The sequence below is a fragment of the Vidua macroura genome, chromosome 3, assembly GCF_024509145.1.
Source record: "Vidua macroura isolate BioBank_ID:100142 chromosome 3, ASM2450914v1, whole genome shotgun sequence".
In the NCBI taxonomy this organism is placed as follows: domain Eukaryota; kingdom Metazoa; phylum Chordata; class Aves; order Passeriformes; family Viduidae; genus Vidua; species Vidua macroura.
The window spans coordinates 39,857,703-39,869,905 of NC_071573.1; the positions used below are offsets into that span (position 1 = coordinate 39,857,703).

General features: G+C 42.3%; 1 protein-coding gene across 5 annotated transcripts in view; it reads left to right on the plus strand.

Annotated features, from left to right (window-relative positions):
- Positions 1-12,203, plus strand: part of RIN2 (Ras and Rab interactor 2) — a 75,317-nt gene that overhangs the window by 20,721 nt on the left and 42,393 nt on the right. For 4 of the 5 annotated variants that reach the window (XM_053974736.1, XM_053974735.1, XM_053974740.1 and 1 more), the window contains exon 2: positions 3,978-4,070. In XM_053974736.1, coding sequence (XP_053830711.1) covers positions 4,014-4,070 — 57 coding nt within the window. In that variant the 5' untranslated portion in view covers positions 3,978-4,013. Of the gene's footprint in view, positions 1-3,977; positions 4,071-12,203 lie in introns of those variants that run through there. The other variant, XM_053974739.1, reaches the window with a different exon arrangement.

Genomic DNA, 12,203 nt, shown 5'->3' on the forward strand with positions numbered 1-12,203 from the left:
GAAAAAGGGCAGATTGAGTTTCTTCGGAGGGGCAACTTACATTTAAAATACAGGAAAAAAAAAAAAGGTGATAATTTTGTGGGTCAGCCAGCAAAAGGAAAGCTGCAGATAGCTCTCTTCCTTCAGTGGTGGCATACTTAAGTCTCTTCCTGCTATCATTTTATCTGTGTTAAAGTCTTTCCTCATTCAGGTCTTGTTAGGTTGGCCAAAATCCTAGTTAGGAACTAAGGAACAGGAAGCTAGTGCAGTTGGATAGCCTTGATTCCTTAGGAAAGAGAAGAGGTGGTATTGTGGGAGGATTGTGGGCAGGGACTTCATACAGGTTGCTGTGGCTGGGCTAGGGGGAGGCATACAGACAGACTGTCTTGTCTTTGCTAGGACTTTCAGCTAAAGAAAATGAGATGTTTTGCTTCATAAAAGCAGGATTTGAATGAGAGAATTAAAGGGAAGGGTCCTGAAAAGTCCAGTGAGGTGGTCATTGGCTCTAATATAGTTAAGTATAAGAGCATACCAAAAAAAAAAAAATCCGAGTAAAATTGCAGTAGAGGGAGTAAAATAGGAGCTGTTTTGATAAGGAGTCAGAAGTCAGATTGCATACAGGCATGTGAAAGGTGCCCTGGCATTCCTGTGTGAATGAAAACCAGCAGGAGAAGGGAATGGAAGAAAGATAAAAAGGCACCTGGGGTTTTGAAACATACAGCTTGCATGGGCATGAACATCCATGCAGTAGCATTGGACTTGAGGGAAATTTGCCAAGCAGACAGATCATGCCTTCTCCTGCCCTGTATTGTTGGTCACACACAGGAGCTCTGTCCTGGATGTGGGGAGCTGTAGGAAGGCAGTGCTGTGGGTAGGAAGTGTCTGGCACCGGCTGCCCACGGAGAGCTGGGACAAAGCCCTGGGAGACAGAGAAGGCTTCCCTCCAAATGGCCAGGCAAAAAGCCGCGTGAATTACAAAGTGAGCTGGCTCCTGCAGCCTGATGACATTTCCAGGTGGGTTTCTGAGCAGGCAGCATCTGGGCAGTGTCTGGGTGAATCTGTCTGGGCTCCCTGCCTCGGTGCCTGGAGGAGGAGAAAAGGCTTCTCTCCAGTAGGTGCAGGAGATGACATGCTTTGCTGACTTGCTCCACCTAGCTTCCCAATCAGAGGACGGAGATTTTTTGTTTCTGACAGCCTCATACAGTCCAAATTCAACAAGTACAACTTCAGAGCAGTGGTTTTCCAGCCTGTCTTGGATCTGAGTAAGCATCAGATGTGCACAGCTATGTAGAGAAATTAAGCCTCCTGACAGTAGGTTTGTTTTTTTCTGCATGATACGGAAATACCTCTCAGCTCCGAGGTAGGAGCCTACCCCCATGTTTTGGGGTGTTGCACCCACCCTGGCAGTCCATTTTACCAGCAAGCCCAAGTATCTTCTTGTGTTATTGCATGGTAAAAGAGAAGTATCTGCACCAAAAGAACCCTTCCCAACAAACAAAAAGAAGCCTATCAGTGTTTCCCATTGTGCTGATTTTAGTCAGAAATACTAAAACCCACTCAAACATGAAAAATTATTTAGGTTACCCTAGATTAGTTTGAAATTACACTCTAACCATGAAAGATGGTGGGGATTGATTCACTGGCTGTGTGGAGCTGAGAAGAGCCCAGCTGAGGCTCAGAGTTAAGGTCCTACAGATAGCAGTAATGTTGCATAAATAGTGACAGTAATAGAAGTTATGAAGAAGTCTAGAGCTCCAGAACCTCTTACAAGTGATATAAGCAGTGGTGTTTTTTTTGAGACTTTCTTCTGACTGGAGTCATACCACTCTTTGAAGGGCAAAAACTCTGTATTTGTGTGTTTTCCTTCCTCTATACATTTGAGTGGAGAATGTAAAAATCCCAGCATTGTCTTTGGTAATAGGATTGTATGCAGACATCCTTGTGGTTAAATTGAAAAAAAAAAAAAAAATTAAAACCCATGAGATTTCCTGTGAAGGGGTTGTTGTTTGTAATTGAAGTGCTTAATGACTGAGACTAGAGATGTACAGACAACTGCAGGATGTTGCTCATAACCCTCTAATGTACTCCTTAACACTCTCAGGTGAAAATTTTCTTTCCAGAATTGATCTAAAGATCTATTGATCTATTTATTTTGATCTATTTATTTTTTAAAATAGAATTTCTTATGCTCCCCAGAGGGGAATACCTGCTCTGTACCCTTGTGTATATGACAAATGAGGAGACAGAGCTCAACTCATTTAATAGCACCTGCAAAACCACCTGCTGAACATAATCTCTTATGAGATTAGTGCAGTCAAGTTATTTAAGCACACTTCTAGGTAAAGAAACACAGTTCACAATTCTTTAGAGCTTCACCAAGAATGTATGTTTTAAATATACTGTTTTAGGAAGAAAGTTGGAATTTTTTACTTTTAATGTTTTTTCTCGGCCCTCTCTTTTGTCTTCTCTTGCTCATCCCCTAGTGTTTGGTTTTCACAACAGTGCAGAATTCAAGATTGTACTTTCAGCCTTCAAAGTCTGCAAACCCTGCCTGGGAAACAAGCAGGTTGCTGAGCTTCCTGGCATGGCTGCTTTTTAACCAGAATGCAAGTGGAAAAATGTAACCTCTAGTGCTCTTGTGGTAGGACCTCTGGAAACAAGGCAAACTATTTAAGGCTTCCTGCTACATGTTAAAACTAAAATGTTTCTTTTCTCCTGCTTGTACCTCTCTGTTTTCTCAAGTACTTTTGCTTGCTGGCGTTTCTCGTTTAACCCTTCTTTTCATTTATGCTCTTCCTTCTGCCTTAGTCTTCCTAACCCATGTCAACTCTTTCTCATAAGGCATTAGAGGGAAGCAGAAGCATGCATGTATTTGGTGTGGAGTATGTGTCAAATTTGGGGTTTTACCTGTCAGCATTCTCTGTCCCAGCTGCTTTGTTCTATTCCATCTCCCTCTGCAGCCACACCACTAAACTTGGCTTTCACTGCTGCTGACAGCCTTTTATTTTAATTTCTGCTTGTATCAAATCCAAAGCTGTGCCTCCATCTCTACTCTGTAATGTTTTGCACTTGCATTATTTGCCCCTTTTAGTAGCTGAAACTTCCAGCATAACTCCCTGCTATGTGGTTGGAAAATGTGTGTGCAAGGAGGAGAGGTAGGCTGCTTAAGTACAGTTACAGCTTGCCTGTAAAATACTAGGGTGACTTTTTAGCCATGGAACTGAATCCTGCTTAGTTCAGAAGCTGATTCACAAATTACTGGTGTGAATTGGTTGTGACTTTAGAGGAACTCTGCTACTCTACTGTCAGACGGAGATCACCCTCTTGATATTCCTTATGTGATGGATGCATTAGTGTATTGTCCTGCGTGTTGAACTGTTCGTTCAGTTTACCTGATAGCAGAAAATGCTGCTTCTTCCTAAATTCATTTTCAGTTCCTGACTTGAATATGACTCAGTTGCATTTTAGAAATCTGAAGCAGCATTTTTGGGGGGTGTTTGGGCTTTTTGTTGTTGTTGTTTGTTGGTTTTTACTTTAATGGTAGAATGTTTTCTCCCTTGTGGGTGATTTTAAACTGTTTTTTTTTCCCTCCTGATAAGTCCTGCTAATACTGTAGTATTTGAGAATGGATTGTAATGACATCTAACATTTTGTTCTGTTTGTACTGCAGACTGAGGTCAAGTAAACAAAGAAAGCAATCATTATGTTTTAGCATTCTTTTTTAATGAGCACATTAAAATCTAGTCATAGCTACGGGATCAGCTGTGAAAAGAAGGGAGAGATACAGAACTCTGAGTAGCACTGTATTTTTGAAGCAGTTTATGGAAAAATAATGGACTGAGGGGATATGTAAGGACTCTGGTAGGAAATAAATGGCACAATGTTGTTGACGGAAAGGGTTTGGCAGGAGGCTTGTTGTGACTGTTTCTGTGGCTTAGAATTGCAGAGGAATTTCCTACAGACTGGACTAACCATTACAAATATGTGTCTGCTTTTAGGAGATCAAGGCATACAGTGGAGTCTTCTCAGGGAAGATGTCGTCTTTGACAATGAGAACCCATTGTGTGGACAAAAGAGGAAGTTTCTTTAAGGTAAATGGGATACTTACACAGAACATAAAGTACGTGGTTTTATGTGAAATGAGCGCAGCAGAATGTGCAATACCCTCTGTGATATATAGTAAGCCTTTTCTGTAAAACAGGAAGTACTTCTTGGGTATTTCTTTTTACAGGCAGATTTGTGGCTGGATTACCCCCCAGTTATTTCACATGTATATTTTTTTCTGTACCTGGAGTAGAATATTTAGTGTAAAATAGGTCATGGCTTTCTTTGCTGCTAATGCTGAGAACATAAGCTTTATTATGCACAGGCATAAAATTATTGGAGCCTTCATAAACTGGATTTGTGTCACTTAAAATTGTGGTACAGGTTTATGATTTCCATTACTGGATTGAAAATTGGATTCATTTCCTTGCCTATTTTGAGAACAACTGGCATCCCAAAAAGCCAGACTGCAGTAGGAGTTACCAGTGCAGTTTTCAAAAGATGACTGAATCCTGTTAACTATGTGGCGGGTCACAGTGGTGGTCTTGCTGGGCAGGGTTTTGCTTTAGGGAGCAATCACAATTTACAGGTGCTTTTGAGCACTGAATTAAGTGATCATATCCCTTAGAATATTCATCACTTGCTGTAGCTTCTTCCAGTGAAAGATGCTAGTGCTGCCATCTTGGGGTGTTGCTGTTTCCATTCCTTCTCTTCCTCTAGGGCACAAGTTTCCCTTGGGGAAATCTTTAGCAAAGGAATGATTAGCGCTGCAGTGACATCATGTTTTCCTTTTGTCTTGCCCAGAAGTTAACAGGGTCATCCGGTGATGGAAACCACCTCTCAGTTCTGCAACACACTTCAGCTAACTCTCATAACTCAGGAGTACAAACATCAGCCTTATTGATGGCACTCCACAGCCAAATAGGGAGAATAGCCCTATTTTTCAAATCACAGCAAGGAACTGTCTCAGTTCCAAGAAATATCTCTAGGTTGTCTCTTGCATGTATCCTGATGTCAGATGGGACTGTAAGCAAGCACCCAGTCATTTTCTGCAGTCCTTTGGGATCTCCTTCTATAATTCTTATGTGAAAATAGATGCTAGAATAGATGTTTTGTTCATGATGATGGGGTTGCAGTTATTCTAAATTATTAGAAAAGCAGTCTGCAGTCTGCCTGGGCAATTTCAAGAAACATTGTAAATTGGAAAACTAAGGTCCTACAATTTCTTAAGGACATGCTGGCAAGGAAAAAGATGCCTCCAAGCTACTTTTCCAGACCCCTCACCATCCCTGCGAAGTTGCACTGTTGGACCATGGTTCTGAGCACAAAGTGTGGGATTGGAAGCTGCAGGCAGTCAGTGTGCCCAGCCTATGTGTAGTGCACCTGGTAGTGTGTGTGTACAGTGAAATTACCTTTTTTTTTCCTCCCTCCGCCATGTGAGTAGAATTGTGGCAACAGTTACATTTGTTTGCTACAGCTGAGCTGGTGAGCAAGCAAAATACTTGGCACATCAGATTTTTTGAGTTTGCATTATTTTAATTTGCTTTGTCTGTCTGTGTTTAGGAGACCTAGTAATCAAGATATGGCCTTTTATCTCTGCTGATCTGTTCTTCAGTATGTTCTCCCACATGCACAGACTGTTCCCTGTGCTTGCATATTGCTCTCATGTTGTGCTTGTTAGTTTGCACTTGCCTAAGAAACCTTTACCACATTGGTATGCAAATTCTCAGGGCACTTAAATCTTCTTAAGGGAGTATCTTACCATTCTCAGCAACATTTGCCAGAAAAATCGCTGACAAATACCAGTTGGGAAATTCCAAATTTATCTTATCTTTTCTGGTTCTTAAGTAGTTCTCATTGCTACAGCTTCTAACCATCTCTTATTTTTTTTCCACAGCCATTCTTTTGACTGTTAGTACACAAGGAAAACGGTATTGTCCCCATTTTGCAGAGCAGAAGTCTGTAGTTTTAGAGGCTGAATTTTGTGGACTCTACACCTTGTCATTGGTGAATGCTCAGAGCCAGCAAGTAGTAAGAATGAGGCAATGATGGGGTTAGTCTGGGGTTAGTCTTGGATAATTCTAGGACTGAATAGCTTGCCAGTGGTTACAGAGAGAGTCTGTGGTAAGGCAAGGGGCTGAATATATGTCTCTGACAAATGTCCTCTTTACTGAATTATCCTCCTTCTCATCAAAATGTTCCAGTGTTTACTGAACTGGCATCAGGGGTTTTACACCAGTAAAGCTTTTCTATTCCAGAATCAAGCATCAGGTAAAACTTAGTTTCTGATGAATAAGATACTGAACAATGTCAGCAGCCTTGAGAATTCATAGCTCACCAGAATCTGCAGATACACGTGTATCAAAATATTGGATTGTATTCAGAGGCTTGCACAAGTTCAGAAGCAGCATTCTCAGATGGGCTCATCTCTGGCACTTGGCCACCTCATCACACAGGCTCCTCTGTGAGGGTTGCTATGTTCTGCTTATCAAAACAGGAAGGAAAAGATATGATGCCAAAGAGGATGCAGGTCTCCAGAAAGAACGAAAAATGAGATGCTGGCAGGAAGGGGGAGTAGTAAGTGCTGAGGCTCATTTGTCCAGTCTGATTCTAATCTCGTTGTCTTCAGCCTGTGTCCCCTTGCCAGATTAGAAGCACCCATCTTACCTTTTCCTCTTGAGTTCTTGTAAATCTCAGGGCTTGGAAACATTCTGCAGTGGTCATCTTGGCTGATTCTTTTAGTGCCTTCTCAGAATTATGGCTGTTTCTTTAATTCTCTGTACATGCTTATTTATGTTTCAATACAAAGAGCAGGAATTCAGTTGTCATGCAGTTTTTTCTAAAAATGTCTGGGAACAGACATCAAATCAAAGCAACCTGTCTTCTTGGGAACAGGAAACTTGTCAAGTGAGTAATAAAAGCTGTAGTTATGCTGGGCTTCTGGGAGAGGCACTGTCTATACCTGGTCCTGGGCATGTGCTTTATTTCCCTGACGCACAGCAGTGATGTGAGTGTCAATAGAGCAGCTTCACAAATGTGACTGGAGCCCCTTGGGAGTGAGTTGCTTCTGGTGAGCACACTGATTTTTGCTGCTTGTAAAACATCCTGAATGATGCAAAGCAAAATAGATGTTGTGTTATGGTGAGAGAATACTGGGGTGCTGAGGTGCCATGTTTGTGGCCTGTATGTAGGAGTTTTGCTGTCACCCTTGCCAGCTCCCATGAGCTGAGCTTAGTCTTGTTGAGCTCTGAATCAATTGCTAATAAGAAGAGTGTGGTGCATTATGAAAGGAAATGCTGTCGTTTAAGATGTTTGCATTTCATCATTTCGTTCATGGGTGTTAGGAATGTAAACAGTTAGTAGATGGGTATTTGGCAATCTAATGTTTAGGGTAGATTTGGTTAGGCAGTACTGTACTGGGTTGCTGTGTGAATTCATGTTGCCTGAGTCATAATTATTTGGGTTTACAGTGGTTATACTGTAGTGTCTTTTGAGTTTACAGTTCTTTATCAGTGTTCTGGTTTGAAAGCAAAACCAGTGAGAGACTCCAAGTCAGAAATACAATTTATTAGGAAAAGAGAAAAAGAAAACAAAATATATTAAATAATACCAAAGAAACACCATTGACAGAGTCAGAATACAACCTGACACCCTTTTGGTCAGGGTGTTGGTAGCAGTCCAGATTGGAATGGCTGCAGTCCCCCTGGAGTGGCAGATGTGGTCCTATTGGAGCAGCGAGCCTGTAGAAGGGTGTAATCTTCCTTTGAAGATCCAGTGGAAAAACCCAGCTGTTCCTCTTGGAAAAGGCTGAATCTGGTGTCCCAAAAAATCAAATTATATCTAGTTAGGAATGTTTGGCTCCTCCCTCTGGGTAGAGCATCTCACAAGGGGATGCTGTAATTTTATCAGCCATGCAGTGACATCCAATAGGCCATTAACAGCAGATGTCTCCCCAGGGGGGAGGATTGGTTTGTGGAAGAGATAAAGAAAACTGCCCAATTAACAGAAGATAACTACCACACCTCTAACAGATGGCAATAGAATACATCTTGCCTTGCAATCTAGGACAATCAAAAGTAAATTCCAAATGAAAAATCGTTGCACACAAAAATAATTATTTTATCATGTTATATAAGATCTCATTTTAATTTTGTTTTTTTATGAAATAATGATTAATTAACCATCTGAGAAGACGTCATATTTCCAAATGCATTTTTCAGGTAAACCTCCTCTTTCTATAGCATAGTAGGGTAGTATCTATTTCACAGACCTAAACAGTCCCCAACAGATTTCTTCTGATTACTATTTAAGTTTTGGGCTCATGTATGCTGTTTTACACTAACAGAGCCTCTGACAAATGTATACATCCATTTCTGTTGCATTTTCCTTTGGAAGTTGCCTCTTACTGTGTTGATTTCAAGTCTGTTGAATCAAAGGGGTGAGTTTTCCCATTATTTCCAGCCAAAGAGGTACTGTACTTGTTGCAAAAACACAAGTCTCTTTGAAGAATTCCAGTATTCTTAGCCTTGCACTAAAAGTCAGAGCCTTCTGCTACTGCTTGCTTCCTCAGGGCTGGAGCTATTAATAGTACATACCCAGGATTGTTATAGGTAAAAATTGACCCAGCCAAATTAAAAAAAAAAACAACAATTTTTATTATAGTGATCAAATTCTATCTGAGCCAGCCACAAAGAAAAGGACAGTGCCAAGCCTGGGATCGGCACTGGGTGAGACACAGGTCTGACTGCTCTAGCAGAAGGTCTCCTATGCTTCACACCATCCATTTGGCACGAGCAGTTTTTATACAGTTTATTTTGCTTGAGGCTGGGATTTTGGCGATCAGCCTTTTCTTCCCTTTCAAAGTCCCACATATTCATAAAGTCTCTTTTCTCTGCATGGGGTTGAACAATCCAAAGTCCAGGAAGGATTTACATTGACGATGGAGTTACCATTGAGATACATCTTTCACCATTGAGATGCATCTTTTGGAGGTTCCAGGGATGGGACAATCATCTAGTTGGGAGTTCCTAGATTATCTCGAGAAATGGCCCATTTCCGAGGGAGCCACATGTATTAACTTGTTAATGAAGCCTTATCGACAATGGTTTCAACATACATGAGGCAGCCCCCTTGCCCTGGCTCGCTTGCTTTTTGTCTGTATTTTAACCATATAAAAACTCCTACCCATATATCACTTTATAGGTGCGAATTATACCTATTATACGTAACAATCCCTCCCCTTCTACATTAACACCTTAATTCGTGCCTTTTCTAAAAACTCTACATTTGGTGATTTCCCTGTTGATCCCATGTGGTCACCTTCTAATACACGAACTCCTTTAGTTCCTTGTGATCCCATCGCCCCATTCCTCCCTGGGAATTTCCTGGTAAAGCTTGCAAGTGTCTCCCCCTCCCTTTATTTGTCCTTCAAACCTGGCCAAGGCCTCGGATGCTCTGCTGTGTGGGTTTTCTTCTCCTAATTTCATGATTTTTGATACATGATTGAATTTTCCTGTAGCATATTCTGGATCCGTGTGCAGGGCCGTCACCTGCATCCCCTGTACCATCGAGTGGATTAGTCAGATAAAACAGGGTATCAAGCAGGGCAGGAATATGATTCCAGCCACAAAACATACAATGAAAAATATTATTTTTTTCCACCAAGCCCCATCAAACAAGTGGTCCCACCAGGATGCTTGGAGTATTGAATACCATTTCTGTACAGGAACATGTGCTACACATTTGATTTCAGTTGCTAGGTCTCTAATAGTTTCCCCATAATCATCAATTTCTATGCAACATTCCGACTCACTAAATTTCCCACAAACTCCTCCTTCCTCCGCCAGCAAATAGTCAAGAGTGAAATGAACAGGGCTAATGCCTTTATTAATGTTCAGCTCTTTATTAAAAAGATCAGCTGGGCAGGGGGCTCGACGCAGAGCTCGCCCCCGCGGTCATAGCTTTCCCAGGCAGCCGGAAGGAAGGCGGCGTGCAGAGTCGGTCACTGGAGTCCCGAGCAGCAGCTGTCCTTTCTCCTTTCCTTGTGGCACACCAGTGGCCCGAGGATGAGGAGGCGTGGTGTGCAGATTCTGTTGCTGAAGTCCAGAACAACAGCTGTCCCTGCTCCTTCCGTGGTGGCAGCACCAGGGCTCTCTGTCTTTCTCTCTCTGCTTCTCAGAGCCTAATATAGTCTGTTCTTTCTTAGGTGATGGCGACGGTTAAAAGCCAGTCAGGGGATGTGTTTCCCTCTTCCTCAGCTAGGGCATTTATCTAGACTCCTCTATTGTGTTCAGTTTTTTATTTATATTCATTTTTATCTCCTAAAAATACTCCCATGATCCTAAGGGTTTTTTATTTGCATGTTAGTCCCAGAATGGCAGCGTGGAGGGGTGGGAGGCCAGGTAGTTTAGAGAAAACAAACAGAGCAATTAGCTAATTAGCATTTCAATATCGGTACTTAGCTAGAGTTAGTAGTTTTCTTTTAGTGTTGCCATGGGAACTAGGAAAGCCCTGCCCGCGTCTCTGGGGAACACCTGGAAACTGTTCATAACAAATAGCTATTCTATTTTGATATACAAAAGCTCTCATTTGGGAGTGCTGCTTAGATAGCAAGCAGTTCAAGGGCATCCGAGGTGTGGTTGGATACAATTTCTAGCCTGTAGTCTTATTAGGCGGTTTAATAAGTAGATCGGGGTCCTGTACCCCCAAGTCCCATCCTGGGCCCACGTAGCAGGACCATAGTATTCTATTATCCTTTCTGCAGGCCACTCTTCCTCACCCCAGGTCTGACCCCCACCAAAGATAGGGAACTTGTTTTTCAACCTCCTCTTTTTCCTGCTTAAGGTCTCGTATAAGGGGGCCCCTAATGAACTGAAACAGAGTTTTTTGGAGTTAAGTTAACAAAATGAATTAAACATTTATAATTTAGCTTGTAGAGGTATGTATTGAATTTTAACCTTTTACTTAAGAAACCTCTGCCTGGTACAAAGGGCATAGGAAAATGCAAATTTCTGAAGCTTCTTGCATAAAGAACAATACCAGAAGAGGCAAAGAACCCAGATAAAGAAGCTCCTCTGTCTCCAAGCCTATCAAGACTGACAGACGTACTCAGATAAGCACCAAAGGACCAAAAGCGCACGCGCAGAGAGGAAAAGTTTAGCCATGAGGAAGACCACAATCTTCAGCCTCAGGACCACCGAGAGACCCCCGTACGACCACTACAGCAAACCACGCATGCCCAGAAGGGCGTGGACTTATTTAGCATGAGAGGCGAGGACAGGCGGGGCCAGGGGTTGAATATGCATGAAAAAGTTGTGCAATGTATTGCATATGGAACATCTTTGGGAATAAATATGTGGGTCGGACTGAGGCTCAGGGCACAAGTTTTGGAGAGCTACCTCACTTGTGCCGGGCGCTGACATACATACCCACTTCATAACTACCCCAGTTATGAAGTCTATTTATTTATTCCACGTATCGCTTCAGAACAGCGCTCAGAGCGAGGTAGGGTAAAGAAAACAGGCCTTATTAATCCTACCGTACATGATCCCTTCCATCACTGAGGCAGCTCACTGTACGCCTTCTTTCCACAAATCCAATACAAACCATCTGGGGCTTTCCACTTAATTTTTGTGCTTTCAGGCTCTTTCCAGTACCTACTTAACTCATTTAAGGACTGGTAAGGGTTAGCTCCAGGGCTTTTGTTTCAACAGAGTCCGATCTTATCACTCCATTCACACTGACCCCCTTTTTCTCAACCCCAGTACCCTGCCGGGCTTTCTGGCTGCCGGATCCGGCTTTTGTTAAAAGAATTCACAGTTAAAGTGGATACACACGGGGTGTATCCCAGCACTTCAGTGTATTCTTTCCCTTCCCAGCTAAGGCAGAATGTTCCAATTACCCTTTTGTCTAGGATCCATCCCTCGGACCTCTGAATTATTCTTGGGGTCTTAGTATCTTCCCATTATAACAATTGCTCTGGTGCTAAACCCTCACCTTTCCATGGCCACTTCTCCGGGGACTTGAGCCCTCCACATATCCAACAATTAGTCAGACCTAATTCCGTGGCAATTTCTGGCATCAGATCTACAAATAAATTTTGATCCAATGCAGGTAAGCCCTCGTTAGTGTATTCTTTCTCCAGCTGATCGTATTGTTCACTTAAGGTTTTTAACCTCTCC